Source organism: Erithacus rubecula (genome assembly GCF_903797595.1).
Source record: "Erithacus rubecula genome assembly, chromosome: 5".
NCBI classification, from domain to species: domain Eukaryota; kingdom Metazoa; phylum Chordata; class Aves; order Passeriformes; family Muscicapidae; genus Erithacus; species Erithacus rubecula.
In genome coordinates, this window is record NC_136687.1 from 8,896,301 (window position 1) to 8,917,348 (window position 21,048).

The window sequence follows — 21,048 nt, forward strand, 5'->3', positions numbered from 1 at the left end:
CCCAAAGGTACAGGGTAGAGATAGCAGAGGGGCAGAGATGGGCTGGAGGCTGCCCTGGAGCTCGTGCAGGATCCCAGGCTGCTGGGAATTCCAGCCGCACAGCACTCAGCCCCACAGAGCCATCACAAACAGCCTGCTGACCCCAGAGTAGTTCTTCAGCTTCATCAACATCTGCATGGGCAAAACTCATGCCAGACTCACAGGCAGCATCCTGGCTCCTCTAGGTATTTGTATTATAGTTTCTAGATTTCAATTTCAGCTGTGGGTTGCACACAGTCCTGTGTGAGAAAGGCAAGGTGGTGGTGGTGCTGTCTCACTCCCAGGGCTGCCTCATGGCTTTTGCCAGAGAGCTACAGAGTCCTGCAAGCACTGCTGTGTGCCATCCTTCAGTCAGCTATTGTGCATTCAATGACAGGAGGAGCATGAGTATTTCCATTTTCCACTGACAAATTGGAAAGGATTTGCAGAGAGGTAACAAATTGGATGGGGGCTTAAGCATTGACTCATCATGAGAAATAATTTCAGCTGTTGAATTTGTTTTTTCTTGGCCAAATAATGACTAATTTGATAGTCAAGGGTCTGAAAGAATAACCTAAATAGAACAGGCCAGGACACAGTTATGAGGGGTCAAGAGAATGAGCACAGGGTAGTAGGGAAAGTCAGAGAACAGCTATAAGGTCTTAATTACTAGCCAAAGAATAAACTGTGGGAACAATACCAGTCATGGGCTAAGCTCTGGGAACAGCTCCATAACTTAACCAAATACTCCTCTCTGCTTTTCTAAAAACCCAGCAATCTGGAATAAAACCCTGCCAGTGTAAAGTAATATAGTGCTACTGATATTATCATATCTCCTTGGGTAAAGAGCTGATCCAGAGCCACCAAATTTTGAACAGATATGAAAAATGCCACATATCAAACACTGAACTGTATGGGAGAGATTTCTTCAGCCTACAAGGCTTCAGGACAAGGCCTTTAGCAGCTCCAAGAATGTCATTGGTGATTCTAGTCATACCATTAACAACCAGAGCTACTGTCACACAGAGATCCCTATGAAAACTGGGAATTTGCATTTTTCTAATTTTACTCAACAGTTCCTATCACTGAGTTATCTTACGCTATCATTAGGGAGCAAAAATGAACTAGTGTCTCATCAAAAAAAAAATCTTCACTGATCAAAGTTTTTATTAGTCAGGACCTTCCTTTAAAGCACAGCTAAGCAGGACAAATTTGGAAAACAGATATCCAGAGAAATTCCTGAGTTTTTTCATTTCCTTGCAGATTGTTGTGCTAGACAGAGCTTGATTCACACCTTCTTTCTCCCTGGAGTAAGCTGCAGGGTACCAGAAGGAATGTCCAACCTCTGTGAGGAAACCAGGGTGTCAGAGTAAACTACATACTGCACTTTATGCTGGTCCTCTTCTGCTTCCAGTTGCCAAAAAACAGCCACCCTCAGGGCTCACCAAACCAATGTCATGGCAGTGGGGGAAATTACAAAGCTGAAGGTCCTTGGATCCATTTATCTGAGTTTTCTGCAGGTCCATATGGTGATACGAAAATTAACCAAAATTCAAAAGCTGGCTGATACTCAAGGGCTGAACCTGAGAGCATCAGATTTGGACATAGAGGCTCTGAAGTGCCAGGGCAATTGCAGACTTTCAGCCATTGCAGAAAGAGCCTGAAGAAACCCACTATACATCCACATGGGGTAGGTTGGATTTCCATCCAATCTTCCCTTCATTATGCTTATTAGGACAGTAGGTGGGAAGATTTATGGAAGCTCTAGCAGTAAGAATTTTATTTTTATGAGGAATTCATGCCAAATACCTTGATTCAGCCATAAATGGGTATTTGGTAATTTTATCTGAAAGTGAGAATGTGACAGTAGTCATATTATTACTCTCTGTGTACCACCCACTGCAGAAATCAGTAGGCTGTAATCCCAAGGGACAAAGTAGATTCAGTAAGACTCGTGGGTTTATTCCTTTATCAGCTTGCTTTCTTGAGCACAAAAAAAAAAAGGTGAGGAGTACAACTTTCTTCCTAGTTTTTAAAATTTGCATTTTGCAATCCTGCTCAGCTGCACAAAATTAAAAACTGAAAAGGCTGTCAGTGGAAAACTGATAAAAGACAACAAAGAGACCCCACATAAAACCAAAACCACAGGGGGAAAAAAAATTAAAAAAGAAAAGAAAAAAAAAGACTACCATCATAATAGCCCAAAGGAATACACCAAGGAAAGAAGGGTCTGAATAGCCTGCCTTTCAGCTGACATGAGAAACCAGAGGGCAGGTAGAAACCTAACCAGCTGACGAAGGTGGAGGAAACATGGGAATTGACTGAGCTTCCAGCAGTAGATAAGGGAAGACACGCTGGCAGAGATGCAAAGAGCAAGTGCTGTTCATGTCTCCGTTCAGCTCTAAGACCAGAGATTAAAATATTTGAGTAGGAGGTAATTTATGAATAAGAACAAACAGGGAGTTTAAGAAGGAAGGAACACACTCTGGGTTGGAATCACTTTTCAGAGCCACTGTCACTGTGTTCCTCTGGGTTTGGAATAATGGAGTTTACAAATGCCACATTGGGTTGGCTGGAGTGATTGCGGATGCTCAGCAAGCCACAGGTACCCACCAGGGAGAGGGCAGCAGGAGTGTGCACAGCAGCCTGAGCAGCCCTGGGAGAAAAGGGCTCAGAGGTGTGAGTGACTGTCAGAGCACTGCTGTGCAGGCTCCTCCATAGCCACACCATCTGCATTTTCAGTCTGCTTGGCATCCTTTTTGTCACTTTTAGAAGAACGTACACCTTAGATTACATTTCCATTCAGTGCTGTTAAGGTGGTTTGCTAGGGTGTACAATCATCAAACTTTTTTGTTTTTTATTTGATGTGATTCATTCAGTGAACAGACTTCATAGCTGAGGTGGTCCTGTGTGGATACTGCTGAAGGCCCGTGGAAAACAATCTAGATTTTTCCCAGGCTGTTGGCTCTCTCAGCTCCAGCTCGGACCTTTCCCAGGGGTGGATTTTTCACAGAGACAAACAAGAGAAGGAAGAAAGACCAGGACAGATAAAAACCTGGTGTTGATCACAGAGCCATGTGAGTGTCTCGTGATGTTTTGCAGAAAATATGTTTTCAAAGAGGTGTTGCCTTCTTGGACCAATGAGTCTTTTCTACTTTTTTTGCACAATCTATCTTACAGAAATGCCATGGCTTTTCAATAAATTACTTCTTCTTGCTTAGAAGAAGTCAGGTATGTGTGTTGCTGCATTATTCGCTATTCCTAGTCTGACACCGACTGTCTTACACGACCTTCTCTAAACACTTCTGCAAATTGAGACTTGGAGTCTACTGATAAAAACTTTCAAGTAAAATCTTGGCTTACCTCCACTGGAAGTCAGTAAAGTCGGGATCTTTCCCTATACTTATTTTCTGATTCAGGAATCCCACTAACAAAGTTAGTGGGATGTAATACACAGATGGGATAAAAACAGCCCTCAGAAGAGAAGCAGAGGCATCATCCCTCCTTTGTGATAAATGCCCTGCCCACTGAGCCTCACCATCCTGTACATGGAGTCTGCTTTCTCTCATACATAGCATCTCAAATTTCTACCAAAATACCAACCTGGCCAAAGTGGTGGTCTCCAAGAAAAGAGATCCCAGCCTGAGCTGTCACACCCAGAGAGGAACACTGAAGCTCCATCTAGAAAAGCTCAAAAGGGAGTTGTAACTTCAACACATGCAGCTGTGTTTTATCAGTGTGAGGTGTCTACCACTCCTTTTTTTGCATGATGCTGGCACAGCAAGTTCCTCATGATGAGATGAGGAGGAGCACCTGAATCTTGTATCCTAAATATCTTTCTCCCAAAAATTCAGCTCCTCTGTCAATTCCAATGTATGTTTAACCATTATGAGAATCACATTTTTAAATGCCTGAGAAACTTTGAGCAAAATATCAACCAATGGATTCAGGATGATCTTGTTTGTCTTCAATTCCTAGGTATCTCCTAAACCACATTTCATATATTTTGATCTTTTCCTGGCAGTGTGGTCTTTCATCTGTCTGTGCCTCAGGTGTCCTGAGTTATCTGGCTTCCAGCAAGGTATTAAGAATAAAAGGATAATGAAGTATTCAGGCTACTGTGTGAGAAGCCCAAAAGATATTTTAAATGCCTAAAGCAGGCTTCATTAACAGTGATAACAATAAGGGTCTGATTAGCTGAAAAGCCAGATTTCAAACTGAAAGCCAGTCTGAGCAAGAACTGCAAGGAGTGATCAGCAGCCTTTTGTAACACAAAGGTCACATGTCACTAATCAAAATTTTGTTTTCCCATGATAAAAGACAAATATCAAAAAATAATATCTAAAACATGTTTAAATATTTCCATGGAGGCACACAAATCACACAAACACAATATCCAGTGCATGCCATGGAGCAAGGTCACTAAGCAATTTATTTGGTTTCGAAAAACATTCTGAAAATGTGCATCAGGGATGTCAGCTGCAAGCAAAGAGAACAGAGGAGTTGGATATGTAAGGACAGGAATTATAAAAGTGAAAAGAAGGTGGTAATGAGTCTGCCACTTATGGTCAGGCTTCATTGAAGTACAGTTTGAATGCTATGCCTTGGCTGGGGAAAAAAATATCAAATTGGGAAAGTGGGCTAAGTAAAACAGCATTCTAGTGATAGGCAGGAGGACTTTTCTTGGAAAGTGTTTGAAGATTTCAATCCCTTTGGTAAAGGAAAGGAAACTTGGAAACTTAAGAGATATGTTGGATGGTTTGCTTCAAATTTGCTGGATACAAACCTGTATATGGCATAGCAGGATGCAGTGAGATAGATGAAACATGCACCACAAAACTTAGTTTCTGTCCCAAAGGAGATGTTTTGGGGTATTTTTTGGCATTTCTATCATCTGCAGTGGACTGGTCAACGATTTGCACTCTTGTGATAATGGATTGGGCACTGACATGAAGGTGCTTCATTTATAGTTTATAATATTTTAGGGCATCTAGTTAAAAAGTGATGTCAGTGGACTGGAATAATCTGTAGCTCCCAACACTCAAAACTACCACTAAAACCATATGGGCCCTATGACATCTACCATACCTGCTTTGCAATATGTTTCATTTGCATAGAGAACGTATGAGAAGCCTGGCTCATGGTTCATGCATTGCTCACTTACAGAAAAGAGCAGAAGCACCAAGTTTGCATCACGTACCCTCCTGTCCTGGCAAGGAAAATCTGACATTAAGGGGAGAAGAATCACAGATATGCAGAAATGGGACCAGTCATTTGGCCTGTTTCCTACTCATAAGCCACAGGGAAAAGCAGCTCCAGCTCGGAGAAGGAGCTGGCTGCATATACTGTGCCAGGTGACATTTTTCTCCCCCAGGCTTCTGGTACTGAGAGATACTCATCTATTTACAACCTTTCTTAAGGTCATCTCTGCTGTGTCTCCAGCTGAGCCATTAAATATTAATTGCACTACTTTCCAAAAATAAAAAGCAGAACCTCTAATTTACTTGTGTAATTAACACCTCCCACAAACCAGGTGTCCTCTTGAACCAGACTGAGCAAGCCATTTGTTCTCCACAATACTGAAATATGCTATGTGCTTTTGAGACAGACACACAGTTGCTTGTTCATTCTGTGTGCAGAAGTGCACATAATTATTTGGGGAGAAAAAAACTACCTCAAATTCAACAGAAAATATGCCCTCTTGGTGATGTAGTCAAACCTTCCCACTCACACTAAATAGTTCTTTTTAGTTTGTGTTTGATTTTTTTTTGAGCACTCCACATAGAGTGGCTTGAGTATCTTGTTATAGGTTTGGCTTTTTGTTTTTTGTTTTTTTTTTCTTTTTCAGTAAGGCTCAGTGATGCTAAATTTATTAAAGAGCTAAAATTTTAACCTGCAGTTGTAAAGAGCATGATCAGCCTCTGATCATATCCAAGCACTTGCATTAAGAAACTTAGATTGTCACTTAAAATTATAGAGCCATTAAAGTTGGAAATTACTTTTGAGGTCATAGATTGCAGCTGTAAACATATTTAACCATGTAGCAAGCCTAACATTGCAATTAGCTCTGAAATTTAAGTTCAATACCAGCATTATTCATGTTAAGACAAGGTAAATATGTATTCAGTAATCACTGAGCTGCACAGATTATTTGCAGAAGTTTATTAGATGCTCATTTACCCAGATGAATAACACGCCTGCTCCTCAGTGAGGCCAAGGAATTTGTGGAGAGAAAATTCACAGAATTCGAGGCCCTCAGTGCTCAGCTGCCATCTAAGCTCAGAGACACTAAAGTTCCCATCCAAGAAAACTAGTTTTGTAGTGAAGCACATCCATCCTGTCAGGATTTCGCAGGCTGGAAGCCAGCTCATACCCAAACCTTTTGGGAATCTGTAATCTAAGGAATGCTTTGACTTCATTGCCTCAGAAACTCTGTCGGTCTCAGAGCCTAACTGGGAAAAAAAATGCAAAACTTTATTTTCTTCTTGAAGAGGTGACCCCCTTTTTCATAAACGTATATCAGAGCACTCATCTATGAAATGAGGCACACAGACTCAATTTCTTCCTCTGAAAAGGCAAATTCAAAATGCCATCCTGGATCTCACCTGAAAATATCCAAATCATCAGGCTTGGAAATGTTTTGGTGAATGTGCATTAAGAATTAAAGTTTAATGTTTCCTCAGCTGCACAGACTAATTAAAGGTTTGTTGTGCTGCAGAGTTTATACCCTTCCATTAGGTGAAGGTGAATAGTGCAGTTCTCAGCTCCAGTCTCTGCAGACAAAATACAAGTTTGGAGAAGAGGAGAGGACTTTGCGAATTTGAATTGCAACCAGGAGCTGAAAACCCACACCCAGGAACTTTCTGGGGGCACTACTGCTCTGAGAAAATGTCTTGTGCACACTCTTCTAAGAACTTGCCATCCTTTCCCCTCAGCAGCCACAGGTGGGTGACAGCAGCTCCTGCTAAGGAAATCAGAGTTTCAGGCAGTTCCTGCTGACCCCTGTGGCATTCCCAGCTCCACAACTCACCTGCTGAGTATCTGCCAGTCTCTTGTCTGCTAGCAAAGGCACCCCAGGCCTTTGGGCAGGAAATGCAGATGAATTTTCCCAGAGCACAATCTTTGAGTTGGCAAGAGTGTGCCAATGGCAAGAGGCCACTTTGGATACCACACTTCAGCTTTGCTGGAAATCCTCTGATTAAACTAAACCCTGCTGCCAGGACTGTGTGCCCCCTGTTTTATCTAAAATGTCAATATGTCAGTAAGAGGGAACCCACAACCTCTGGTGAATGTTCCCATCATGTGAGGTATTTATAGCACTCAATCCCTGGATACTTTCTGTGGCATTCCAGAGCAATGGGGGCAGAGTGTGGTTTCCCCCAGCTCCTCCTGTCCCTGAATAACCCACAGCCTGGTGAATGAAGCACAAACCTAAAGAGCTCTGCCTGTGTCAGGAAGCCAAGGGAAGGAGAGCAAGACCTCTCATTGAATGTTTCCTGCTTTGTTAGAAAAGTAGAGCAAGACCTTCTCTGGTGGGGAGTGGGTGGTGAGGAGAAGAGAGAAAGGAAATTTCACCTGAATATTGAGCAGGGGAAGATGCTTTTTGTTATCACTAAACAAGGCTGTTAAGTTTTGCTGCAAATCAGAGATCACTACAGCTCCCCTTGCCCTTCCTTAGTTTCTGGTCTGCAGCACTGTAGATCTTGGCTTCCTGATTCCATGTGGAAATGAAATCTAAAAGATGTTCTGCTACACCCACTGCAAGCTCTTTTTTTTTTTTTTTTTTTTTTTTTCATCTAGACCTGAGCACCTCCAGAAATATTCAATGCTTAGTGAGGTTGAATGTTATTGTAGAGTGTTCACCCTCAACTGGCATATGTGTCACTAATTAACCTAATAGCAGAGGTAGCAATTAGCCAGGTTCTGCTTTATACCTCTAAAATGTGGCTTGTAGCTTATTAGCTTTAGAAGTTTATTACTGTAACAGCTTTAAAGTTTATTATTTTTTCTCTACCATTTTCTCTAATAATAACATTTTATTTCATTTGTATGTCTTGAAGGTGACAACTTAATACCTTTAAATGTATGTAACATATTTCTTTCCCAAAGTGAGGACCATTCTGTTTAGGAAACCAAGGGTAAGCTAACAACTTTAGGTATCATTAAGCTCATGTTTATTCATGAACAGCTACTGTAGGCTATTAAAACTTTTTGCCTCAAAACTGACTAAAAAAATTACTGAAAATTTAGCATCCCTCCCACTCCCCACAGAGTTATCAGGTCCTTATGTTGCAGCTGAAATTAGAGACTGAAACATCAAGTTTTTCTAGCAGCATGGAAGAGGGGGAGGCATGGGGAGACAGGAAGACATTTAAACTGAAAAGATTCCACAGACAACTTTTTTTTTTTTTTTCTGAAATACTGTATTTACACAAAATTGAAGAGAGTACAAATACTTTACTAAGAAGACAAAACCATTGGAGTACATTCAGTTAAACACAGGCAGAACTATAGAAGCAAAGCACAGAGGCCTAAGGTACTTGCATAGGGGAAAGAAAAAAAAAATAAAATAAAGAGCATCATAAAGGCCCCAGAGATTAAAAGCAGGAGGTAAGAGAACACTGTGTTTGTTAGGCAGCATCATCTTCCTTGACTTCAGTGGGATTGAACAAGACACTCTCCTTCCTCACTGTGGATGGTGGGAAAAGCCCTCTCAATGTGCTGACAGCTCAACACTGATTTTGCAAAACTCTTGAGTGTGTACTTAATTTTCAGCATGGAAATAGAACTGTTAGCTTCAAAGAAAATTCTATTTGTGCCTAATCACATGCTTATATGTTTAGTTTTACCAGAAATAGCTTTCTCAATGCTTTGTAGGGTCAAGTGCATTGTTACATAAAAAATAAGAGTACTTTACTGTCATCTTTCTTTATATTTTTCTTAAAATATACTTTAGAATTGCTTTTTTTTCTCCTTATGTACTCAATTAGAAAATAGTAGTTTATTGAATGCCATAGAATTCTTAAATTTCAATAAATGTCTTACATAACCAAAAGGAATATTGTTCAAAAATAATTCCCACATTTTTTCCAAAACCTGTTTAAATTTAAAAAGAAATTAAAGAGAAAAATACATATAATAAATAAGCAGTTTTATATTTCTGGGATTTGGCAGCAGGTCTGTTATAATATTTCTCACATCTCTTGTTTTCAGTTAAAATCACCAGATTAATTGATCATTATTAAAGAAAAGATTGTACAGTATTATGACAATCCACCATATATAGCCAATGCATGAAATATTTTACACATTATATATCTCATAAAAAGAATTAATATATTTTAGCCTTTCCTCTGAAAACAGATAGCTTCTGAAGTAATATATCTTAAACACAATGGTATCTGTCACTTCTACTGATTTTTTTCTGAATAAAAAGCTTGCTTGAATAGGACTACTAGCTCAGTGATGGAACTACAGTGCTATTTAACTAAATTCCATACATGTCTTCATTACTGTTGCTGCAATTATTGTAATCACGTACCACTGAAGTGCTAAATATTAGTAACTCAGATATGTGGACTTTGGTTATGCTTGATAGAATACTGGCATATCAAATATATGTACCACTTCCTAAAGGCTATGTTACAATCATGATGCCTAGTAATAAATAATAATAATAATAATAATATTAATAATATTAACAATCTCAGATTCAAAGTGCTGACTCACTTGAGGCACCAATACAATAAATCAATTAAAATATCTGTTTTTAATGTTCAAAGCTAACAACAGATCCTGGGCTGCCAAGGTACATGTGCAGCACGGAGCACTCTGAACCTGTCCTTCCACTGGGGATTCCTGTGCTCCCAGAAGACACTGGAGTATCATGTCAGATATGGAACGCTCTGAGACATACCAAGTGTTCACACATGGAACACTGAGAGCAGTCTAAGCTTCTCTAAATCCTCAAAAGGCTTTATTAAAACCCCTCAAGCCAGCTCTGTTCACTCAGGGACGAGGCTTTGCCATGAAGTGTGCTTGGCTGCAGACCAGGGAAGAGCCTTTTTATGAGAGTCCACGATGAAATGTGTCACATTAATGCAGCCCCCACACCCTGGAGACACTGTCAGCATGAGAGGAGAAAGGCAGTTTTCCAGCAGCAGCAGCAGCCAGCTGTGTCCCTGGGATGGGAATGCTTTCCTGGTGTCAGTTTGTTCTGTGCAAGCAATAGTCGTTTTCGGTGTCCAGAGAGCTGTTGTACCCCGAGGATGGATACAGGTCCCTCTTAAGTATCCTGTTGACAATGTTGATCAGAACTTTTTTGTACTGTTGACGTAAAAGTGAGTAAACAAACGGGTCTGATGCAGCCTTACTGTAGGTGAGGCACTTGCTTATAATTCCCCAGTAGTAATTTATGGTAACAAAAGGAATGAGCTCTATCAACCTGTTAAACATTAAAGAGAAATGGAAACACTTGAGTATTATGTTCACACTGAGCCCAGTGCTCAACTCATGCTTCATGAAACATTCAAGTAACATTTATTTCCTTCCAGTACACAGTCCCTGCAGGAGAGGGGCTGTGTACTCACTCCTCACATTCAATAAGGGCAAAGAGAACTTTCCTGGCAAGGCGGCTGGGAGACAAAATCAATTCCTACTATGGAAAGAGGGGAAAACTGTTTTCAGTGGTAATGCTTCTGTACAGAGGAGATAAGAGAGTGCTGCAGCTTACTGCTCACTTTCTGAATTTACTGAGCTGTGCTGGTAAGTGGTCAAAATGTGGTGACATTATTGACTACTTCTCTCCCACAGCAGGCTTGAGATGGACACACGTGACACAGGGCACCCAGACTCACTGACCTCAATTTCCTGAGCAGAGCTGTCTAGTGACACTTGAGACATTTGGACATAACCCCATTGGCATCAGGCTGCTGCTCCTGGAAGGTCTGCTTTAGATCCTGTGGCATATCTGCCAGCCCAGGTACAGGGCTTGGATACCATGCAGCATCTCAAATGACACCAGAACCGTGGTCTAGGTCACTGAATCCACCCCCTCAGACACTGACCAGCAAACCTTCATTACACCACCGTGGTGAATGACCACAGATGCACAGCAGATTCATGTCAGACCACTGGCAGTGTCTCAGGGAGGTCTGCTTGGCACCTGCAATCCCAGGTATGCTTAGCAGCACACTTACAGCTACTGAGCCATGGAAGCTTTTGTGTGCATTTAGCTGACTTCCAGACTGGCCAAAGAAAGCAAACAAACACTTTTATCATCATTATATGACCAGTCAGCTATGTCCAGACCTGTGTCTCTTGGTCTGTGCTTCACGGGTGATTAGTGGCCTCAGCACCTCAGCTCAGAGGGATGTATTAATCATGGGAGCACAAACCACAACTAAGTTAAACCATTTTTCCACAGAAGTGAGGGCAATCCTTCAGACTATTCCAGCAAATGCCTCACCCAGCTCATCTACAGTGGCCAAATCCTCCAGGAAGGTGGAATGAACAGGATGAGGAATTTTTTATTTTGTGTATGTCTTTTGTAAAACCTTTTGCAAGAGCAAGAGTGTGCTACTTTGCTCACTTTTCATCTTAGAAAAAAATAAAGTGTTCTGGGAGATAAAATAGCCCTTTTCTGTACTCTAAGACATCATTATTTGAAGATGTAAGATCAGAAGCTTTCTTGAGGCTTGAAGAACCTTCTGTCCTCATTCCAAAATGCAGAGCTCCTGACTTGCAGGGTGTTGACTTTTGAAGCTGTTCCAGTCCCTCCTCATAGAAAAGCTGACTTACCATCATTTGGACTGAACATTGCTACAAGTGACAGGAATATTTCTTATTTATATGGCTGAAAGTTAAATAATGCTTATGGAAAGTGCATTTAAAAAAACAGATGACTTCTGTTTGAAGCTGCTCAGAAAAAGTTCCAATGAATTCAAAATAGGTAGAATAGGAAGCTACAAAATATGAGAAATAAATGTACAACTAATGACACTTGCTATGTGATTTCTTAGGTTTATCCCATCCTACATGTAATCCTAATACAAGAAATATATAATTGATATTTATACAATTGATGTTTTTATAAAGACACTAAATAAGAAGAGTAAGATATCTTTCAGTCTTGGAAATAGATGTATTGCTGTGTTCCCATTAATGCATTATGGATCCATACTTAATTGCACTGAAGCCAACAGAAGAAAAATTACATGGATTTTAATAAGATAAAGGGTCTGGCCAAAACAAGTCAGACTTAGAAATACCCATCTGAATGCATCTTGGAATGATTTTCTTGTTTTCAGAACTGTTACAAAAGAGATGAAATTCATCTGTTGTCTCTTAGTGAACAGATGAATATATTACTAATAAGCCTAATCTCATTCAAATTTCTGAAGCGAGGAACAAATACTGAGCTCACAATGCAACCTGAGTCACCAGGCCAGGAGCAAGAGAACAGGGAAGATGGTTTTTACATTGCCTCCCCAGAGACTGCTCCAGTGCCACCCCCCTAAAAACCAGAATGGAGGGAGAACAGAGAAACAGACACAGCAGCAAGCCCTCCAACCTCACATCCATCACCACCTTTTATGAAGTGATGTCTTGGCACTGTCTTGTCCTTGAGACAAGAAGCCTTTTAGGATGTCCTCCCCAAATATTTCCCATTCTGCTGTCCCTGAACCAGCTCATCCCTGTGACAGACAGAGGCTGTACCCTGACACACATTTCCATAAGCCAGCCCTCACCCTTCTCTGTAGTGATTCAGTAGGTAGTTTGTCACACATGGAAAATGCACCATCTCATGTTTGCCAAATGCAAGGTCTGAAGAAGGAAGTAACTTTTATTTTAGAAGTTTATGAGAAATACCTCCACCCTGAAAAATGTGGCCATGTTTGGAATTTGCTGAACTTGGTAATGTTCAGATGGAAAGAAGATGACAAAATCCACTTTGTTCAACATAACTTCTGATTATGGCAAAAGTGAATAGAACACGACTCAAAATGTACTGAACAATGATAAATTAACCTTTTAACTATGTGATGTAATGTTAATGTTTGTAATAATCCTTTCAGCTGCAGAAAAAAGATGTAGTTATCCAGGCAATCAGGAAGGAATCCCTTTCAACATCTAACTGGGAACTGAAATAAATGTCACTTTAAAAAAATTTAAAATATTGTCTGTTTAGTGCACTGGCCTTAAGCTGTCCCCTACTCCTCTCAGAAAAGTGCAGTGACACTGAGCATAAATGGCCTGTATGTGACTGTGTGAGATCAGAGCACTAAATCTGGCCAATTTCTGTGAGCTGCTGTGGCTGAGGACACTGGCAGGTTGGTAATAACCTTGAAGAAACCCTCACCAGGGGGTCTTGCACACTAGTTCACCTCTCTCAACTCAAGTCAGCACTTTTCAAGGTTGTCTGGAACACACTCTGAAAGTGGGAAATACTTTAAAAAATGGCTTGTGAAAGATGTAGCCCATTTCAGTTTAGAGATAAAAGGCTAAATGCTGGGATGCTGCAATTCAGTGAAGTTACACTGACTTCCAGCTGACTGGTTTATACAAGATTTAAAAATAATAATAATAATCAGCTATTGTATGAAGACTGCACAAGTAGAAAACAACAATGATGCATGGACACTTCAAAAGCTGCAAACCACCAGGATGGTTGCCTATAATTCTGTCCAGTTGAGGAACATGATGTTTCCTATACATTTAAGGTGTCTAATTATTGTTTTTTTTCCTGGGAAATAACTTTTACACCTCATCACAAGTCTGTGCTGTACCATTAGCAATATATTTACAGGCATTAATGCTTCCAGACTGAAATCTTCTCTGAAAAATTGCCAGCCTGGACAAATTTAAATTATATCAACCCAGCTTCCAATAGCAGCAAGCTTGGCCTTATGCTAAAAACAAAATAAAACAAAGAACAGCGAAAAACTACCCCCCCCCCCCCCCCCCAAAAAAAAAAGGAAAACACAACAAAAATCCTAAGCTAATCAGGAAAGTCTGCCTGTTTTCCTCTCTACTGCTAGGGTTCTGATAATAAGGAAGTGTGGCAAGTCTTTAAAACTGCTTTTATCTCCTACTGGCATGCGATTAATTCCTGGTACTTGTCCTAAAAGCCACTTTCTTTTGGCAGAGGTACCCAAACTTGGCTGTGATGAGGGAAGGAGAGCCAGGTCCTGCCGGGCTGCCCCCTAGAACTGGGTGTGAGGACAGGAGCACCGTGTCAGGGTGTGTTTGTGTGTGTGTGCTTGCTCTGCCCCTCGATACTGGTCCTGGGGCTCTGTTTGACTCTGGCCCCCCAAAATTAGCTGTAAGACCCCCGGGCACCTGCACATCACAGGACATCCTGATCCCTCAAAGTCCCCCACCCCGGCAGAGAATACTAACCTGGTGATAATGTAAGGACCAAAACAGATCACGAACGACCCTATAAAAATACTGATTTTCTTAGTAGCCCGCTGCCTCCTCCTTTTTTGCTCGTTCAGACAGCGCTGCTTCACACTAGGGAGGGAAAAGAGCGGTAAGGGTGTTAAGGCAAGAAGAGAGGAGGTGAGATGTGAGCCCAAGCCCGAAAGCCCCTGCACCCGGGAAGGGAAGGGGAGAGGAAGGCAGCCCCGGGGAGAGGGGGCAGCCCGGTTCGGGGAAGGGGCAACCCCGAGGGAACAAGAGGGCAATTCCCTCGGGGAGAGGAGGGAAAGAGGATAACCCCAACCCCGTCGAGCCTCGGGACCATCGCACTCAGCAAAGCAGTGACTGCCGCTCGAAGGGAGCTCAGGAAAGTGGGATAACCCGGAGAGCCCGATTAGCATTGAAACAGAGAAGCTACAAATGCACAAGCCACCGTTCCCGGCACTGCAAGCAGCGTCTGAAACGAGCGGCAGGAGCGCTCTCCATGCGGGCAGGAAGGGGTGCTGGAGAGGCGGGATATCGCTCCCTCCCGGGGTAACTACCGCGAGTGACCGCGGGCTGTGGATCCGAACGTGCGCGCATTACCTGGGGTGGATATCCACCAGCAAAACCAGAGTCTGCATGGTAATAATGTCTATCCGCTTGCAGTGGAACCGGGCAACTTTCAAAACCTTTAAGTAGGTGAAACACAAGATCACCAGAGACAGCATGAAACTGGTGGAGTGAAAGACAATGGTGAACACTGTAAACCTTCTCCTCTCTGTCTCTTCCTTCAGGTGTAAGGTGCAAGAGGCGTAAACGCTGTTGTAATCTACCCACGAGTAAAACAAGGATACCAAGGGAAACGTGAGGGAGTGGAGCCACGAGTAGCCCATCAGTATCACAGCGTCCTTATACCGCATCTTGCTGGTGTAGCTTAGGGGGAACACCACGGCAATCCATTTGTCGATGCTGAGCGCTGCCATGCTCAGCATCGTGTTGGAAGTCAGGAAAGTTTCCAGGAAACCCACCGCCTTGCAGACGCAGCCCCCGAGGGGTTGCTGGTTCCTCAGGATGCCCAGCAGGGTAAAAGGCATGTTCAGAACGGTGAGAAGCAGGTTGCAGAAGGATAAGTTCACCAGGAAAACCCCGGCGACCTGCTTGCGGATCTCCGTACTGTAGACGAAGCATAGCAGCACCAGGAGGTTGGAGAGCAGAGAGACGACCAGCACCAGCACGAGGAGCAGCGCCAGCAGCACGCCTGCCAAGTCCATGTCTCAGCGGGTCGCCTGGAGCGGGCGAGGGCAGGAGGAAGGGGGTATCCGCACCCGCACCCGCACCCGCGCCGGCACCGCAGCCTCGCCTGCCGCCCGCCGCGGCCGCCCGCGCATGGTGCCGGCGGCGGGGCAGGGCCGGGGCAGCCCGGGGGCAGCGAGGAGGGCAGGGCAGGGAGCAGACAGGGGCAGGGGAGCGGGACTGGGCGGCTGGACGGGGCAGAGCGGGAGGACAGGGACGGCGGAGCCGGGGCTCTCTGACCGCAGAGTCAGGCAGCGGGGGAGCGTGGCAGGAGCCGGGGGTAGGGATTCTAGGGCACGCAGCGATCGGATCAGGAGATAGAGGGAAGATGGGGGTACCGGAGAATCGGAGCTGGAGGTAGGGGCCCGAGGCGCCCGGACACCAGAGCCGGGGCAGCCGGGGGCAGTGGGCCTGGGGGAACTGGAGAGCCGGGGAAGCGGGGCTAGGGGAGCGGGGCCGGGGCAGTCGGGGGAGCGGGGCTAGGGGAGCGGGGCTAGGGGAGCGGGGCTAGGGGAGCGGGGCCGGGGCAGTCGGGGGAGCGGGGCTAGGAGAGCGGGGCTAGGGGAGCGGGGCTAGGGGAGTGGGGCCGGGGCAGTCGGGGGAGCGGGGCTAGGGGAGCGGGGCTAGGGGAGCGGGACTAGGGTAGCGGGGCTAGGGGAGCGGGACTAGGGTAGCGGGGCTAGGGGAGCGGAGCGGGGGCGCGGGCCGGGGGCGCGGCGCTGTCCGGGCGCTGTCCGGGCGCTGGGAGCGGGCGCTGTCCTTGGTGCTGAAGCGGGTGCTGAAGCGGGCGCTGAAAGCGGACGGGCGGTGAAAGCGGGCGCTGTCCGCGGTGCTGAGCGGGCCGCGGAGCGGGCGCTGCCCCGACGGCCGCCCCGCGCTGCCTCAAGCCGCCGAGCGCGGCCCCCCCGGCGCCCGGGCCCCCGCCGCGCCCCGCCCGGGCTCCGCTCCGCTCCCTCCGCGGGCTCTGAGCACCTTCCCCGCTGCCCAGCCCCTCAAATACTCCAGCCGCGGAGCCTCCCGCAGCGACTCATGCGCAGACGGGCGGCTGCGAGGCACAGGCTCAGCCGGGGATCGCGGCGTCGGGCTTATCCACTCCCGGATCGCAGGCGAGAGCAGCAGGAATTCCGCCCAACTTTACGCTAGTGTGCAGCTCAGGAAGGATCAGACCTGAAGATGAGTTCCTGGCAGTCTGATCCCTGCGCTGTGCTCAGGCACAGCCCGAGCGCACCAGCTGTACTGCCGCTCCTGAAACCTGTTCAAACTCTGCTGCCGGTGCCCCTTGGCAGGCTTTCCCCCGTTCCATCTGGGGATTGCTTGCCCATTCTCGCTACAATGCTTGCTACGATTGCCCGCTGGGTATTCACACCAGCGAGCCAGCAATGAGGGTTTTTTCTCGGTTAAAGATTTCACTTTAAGTGTTTAAGTGCTTGGGCTCACCAGCTGTTTGAACGAGACCCCACATCAGGGTGATGCTGGCACACTCTGTGGAAAACTAAAGTATTTCTCTTTAGCATTTTCTAGTCACACGGATGACACGATAGTGTGACGGCCAGAAAGGCTTTTTCTGTTATCACATTCTGGCAAAAGCTGAAAAGACAGACAAGAAAGAGAACAGAAATTCCCCCTCTGCAGCTGTCAGAAATGCAGATCACGTGGCTAATTCCCAAAGATGTCGGGAATCTTTGATTTAAATGGTATATTTAAGAAAAAAAAAAAAAAAAAAAAAAGAGCAAGAGAGAAAATAGTCTTAAGTTTTGGTGCATCAAAATACTGGTACAGAAAAAAGCTGCCATGTCTAATCACTGTCACATTTCACAGCTGATCGCCAGAACTGACACAAAGAAAAAGAAAAGGTAGCTTTCCTACTATCCAAAATTACTATTAATATCCTAAGGAAATACAGTATTGTATATATTGTCCCTACAGTGTAGCCTTGTCACGCAAGTGTGACCACTGTGTGAATAGCTGTACATAAAACTGCTTGAAAGAGCCTGAAGGCAATGCAGGTTTTGTTGGGCTTTTTTTCCCCAAGAGTATTTAAAGTTTTGGATCAGGTTCTAATTGAAAAGCTTGCTATGGTAAATTATATGTCTTAAGGAAAGAGCAAAGCAACAAGACATGAGATGTGTTATTTGGAAGTGAACCAGCACAGTATTATTCCTCAGGATGGAAAGAAAATGAAGGTTTTCTTTCATCAGAAAGCTGTCATTTCCAAAGTTTAAAAAGTGCAGATACATTTGACAGGGCTTATGCTTGACAAACAAAAATCCAATATATATCTGTCTCAGCACTTGAGGAAAAAGAAATCTATAAAAGCATGACAATACCAGTTTTCTCAGAGTTCAATTGTTACATTTCTATCATCAGAGAGCCAACATTCTTTCAAAAGGATTGGGAAGAAATTAACCATCGTGGAAGAACCTGGCTGTATCCTTACAGAGCAAAGGTTCTGCAATTACTCCCTCTCTCATAGCAGCAATTCCTACAGTTCCTACTAGACAGAACCCTTTTATGACCTACCTTTCATTTAACAGTATCATAAGGTTACAGACTTTTATGTTGGCCATCTGGGGATAGAGGCTGTCTGAGTAGTGGTGTCAGGTGGGGTAGGTGCTATTTTATATCATCACAAAGACAACCTGGATGTGCTGTTCCCTTACTGATAGCTGCCTGAGAAGCTGTTTCCTCTTGGATCCAAACTGAGGACAGCTTCTCTCTCTTTCTTTCTTTCTCTTCTACACATACATACATAAATTCTCTCATATGGCTTTGTCAAACAAAGAATGAATTGTTTCTCAAATCTGATGCAGAAAGAACACACTAAAAAAAGACATGAAAATAAAAATGTGGCAAAAAGTGGGAGAAAAAATATGCTAATATTTTCATATGTACAATTGTATAGTACCCTGCAGCAATACTCTGGGCTCAAAAACCCCGGTAGAGATGACTGTGTTGGATTTCTCCTTTTACTTTCAGTGAAACTTTGTTAATGTGATGAGTTAAATATGCACATGACTTCCTGAGCGATCCTTTCCCATTTACAGGCAGCAACCCCATAACATTTCATACCAGACACCTTTCAGTCCTACGTGCACTTATGAGGCTGGAAATGTCACCTCCTTGAGACCAGAAGGCTCAGACTTGCTGTGGTGGGCTTGCAAATGTGAGCAGTGCCTCCTTGGCCCCTGGAAACACATATGCTACCTTTTCACATATCAGCAGACTTATGCTTATGTAATTTCATTGCTCACAGTAGTCATACTAAACACATATATTTCCCAATCAAGGTCTTACAGTATTTATCAAGGATGCTATCTTGCTGGAAAATGGGGACTGTAGAGACTGCTGAAATATGAGTAGGAAAAGGAAAAAATAAAGATGTTCTTGCCAATAATTATCCCTTAATAAATATAGATTATTTAATTAACACAGACTAGGTAAGTACTTGAGACTTTTATTCTAACAGCTGCATCATTCATTAAATCTCCACATTCATATTTTCTAAATATTGACCACAATTTATTTGATTTAATGGTGAATGGACTGTATTTGTTGGAAAAGAATAGGGTAAAATTCAAATTCCTTTTTTAGTTTCACTCCAGGAAATATGTGTCATACAAATTTCAGTGTAGATCACAACTGCACATAATTGAGCTCTAATCAATGTATTCCACTATGGCTAGGAACACATTTAATTTGGTTCTAATTTTAAGAAAACACTGTGTAAGAAGGAAACCTCAAACAAATCGTATCAATTAATTTGCAAGTACAGAGGAAAGCAACCCTTTTTCCCTGATTCTCTTATGACAGGTGAAGAGAGGGAAATTAAATTATATTAACCAATATGGGGGGAAATGGAATGACTCATGGAACTGATGTTACAAAAAAAGCTTTTTACTTCTAGGGCACTTGCTAAAATTGACCCATTTCAAAAGTGAGTAAGACTGGTTAATACCCATGAGATTTTTTAATATGTCCTGTAAATAGATCTGGTACTGATAGATTCTGACAAGCACAGAGAAATATCTTCTCACTTCCACAATGACAGCAGGTGTGTTTTTGTTTTCATGCTACATTTAGCTAATGAAGCTTTAGTAAAGTCTCAGAAACAAACTTCAAGTCTCAGAAACAACATTTTTTCTTATTATTCTTTTGGGGTATTTTCCCCCCTCTTTCTTTTCTATTTTATTAGGATTTGAACTATAGAGTCTTTGAACAAGCAGGGCTACTACACGAATATAGATTTTATTCTTTCTGGAACAATAAGACAAATAAGCAAGCAGACTGTAGTATTGTGACAAGTGACATCCTGATAGTCTCTAAAGAAAAGATGTGAGGCCTGACTCATCAGTCTAATACAATTCTGAAAGACTGTTCCTGTGGCAGAATTCCAGTAGGCACATTTCTCACCTGTGGAATAGCTTTATCCTAAAGATCTTCCTAAAATGGAACAAAGGAAAACTCCACATGTGTACAGCCCACACATTTCTTCACTAGGCCTCTACTTTTCAGGGTAAAAATTTGGAGCAGAAATATGAAGCTCAACCATGCCAGAGTTCTGCAAACTGAAATAGCTTCAAAATTGCCTAAGTACTATAATGAGGAATCCAAAGTTCAAGATAATCTTGCGGTTGTATCAGAAGTCTATACTTGCAAAAATCTTTTGAGTCATATTTCTGTTTATGCAAACTAGACGTATTCCGACAGTCTGCAAAAACTGATCTCAAAATTATTCCAGCAGACAATATTTTATTTTGAAAGATGGACGGCAACAGAGATGATGAAGGGTCTGGAGCACAAATCTTATGAGTGGCTGAGGGAGCTGGGGTTGTTTAGCCTGGGAAAATAAAACACATGGAGAACCTTATCACTTTCTGCAATTACCTGAAAAGGAGTTGTAGACAGGTGGGGGTGAATCAGGTAACAAGTGACAGGATGAGAGAAATGGCCTCAAGCTGTACCAGGTGAGGTTTAGGTTGGACAGTAGGAATAATTTCTTCACCAAGAGGGTTGTCAAGCATTGAAATGGACTGCCCAGGGAAAGGGTTGACACATCATCCCTTGAGGTACTTAAAAATATCTCTAATACCTCTTAATAAATTATAAATCTAGGTGTTACACTGAGGGATGTGGTTTAGTGGGGACTTGGCAGTCCCTGGTTAACAGCTGTACTCGAAGACCTTTAGGTCATTTCCAACCTAAGAGATTCTATGATTCTATTCTTGGCATTCTTAATGGAATTGGAAGTGCACAAATACTGGAAGGTGATAGGAAAACAAAAACATTCACAGAAACTCAGCCAGTTTCTCTTGACATACAATTCTAAAAATAGTC

General features: G+C 43.3%; 1 protein-coding gene across 1 annotated transcript; it reads right to left on the reverse strand.

The window, feature by feature from the left end:
• Positions 1–10,224: 10,224 nt before the first annotated feature.
• Positions 10,225–15,692, reverse strand: GPR78 (G protein-coupled receptor 78; the record flags this gene model as incomplete). Its single annotated transcript, XM_079307251.1, has 3 exons — positions 10,225–10,462; positions 14,419–14,532; positions 15,025–15,692. The coding sequence occupies 3 exons, from the start codon at positions 15,690–15,692 to the stop codon at positions 10,225–10,227; spliced, it is 1,020 nt and encodes a 339-aa protein (XP_079163377.1).
• Between the last annotated feature and the right edge of the window lie 5,356 nt (positions 15,693–21,048).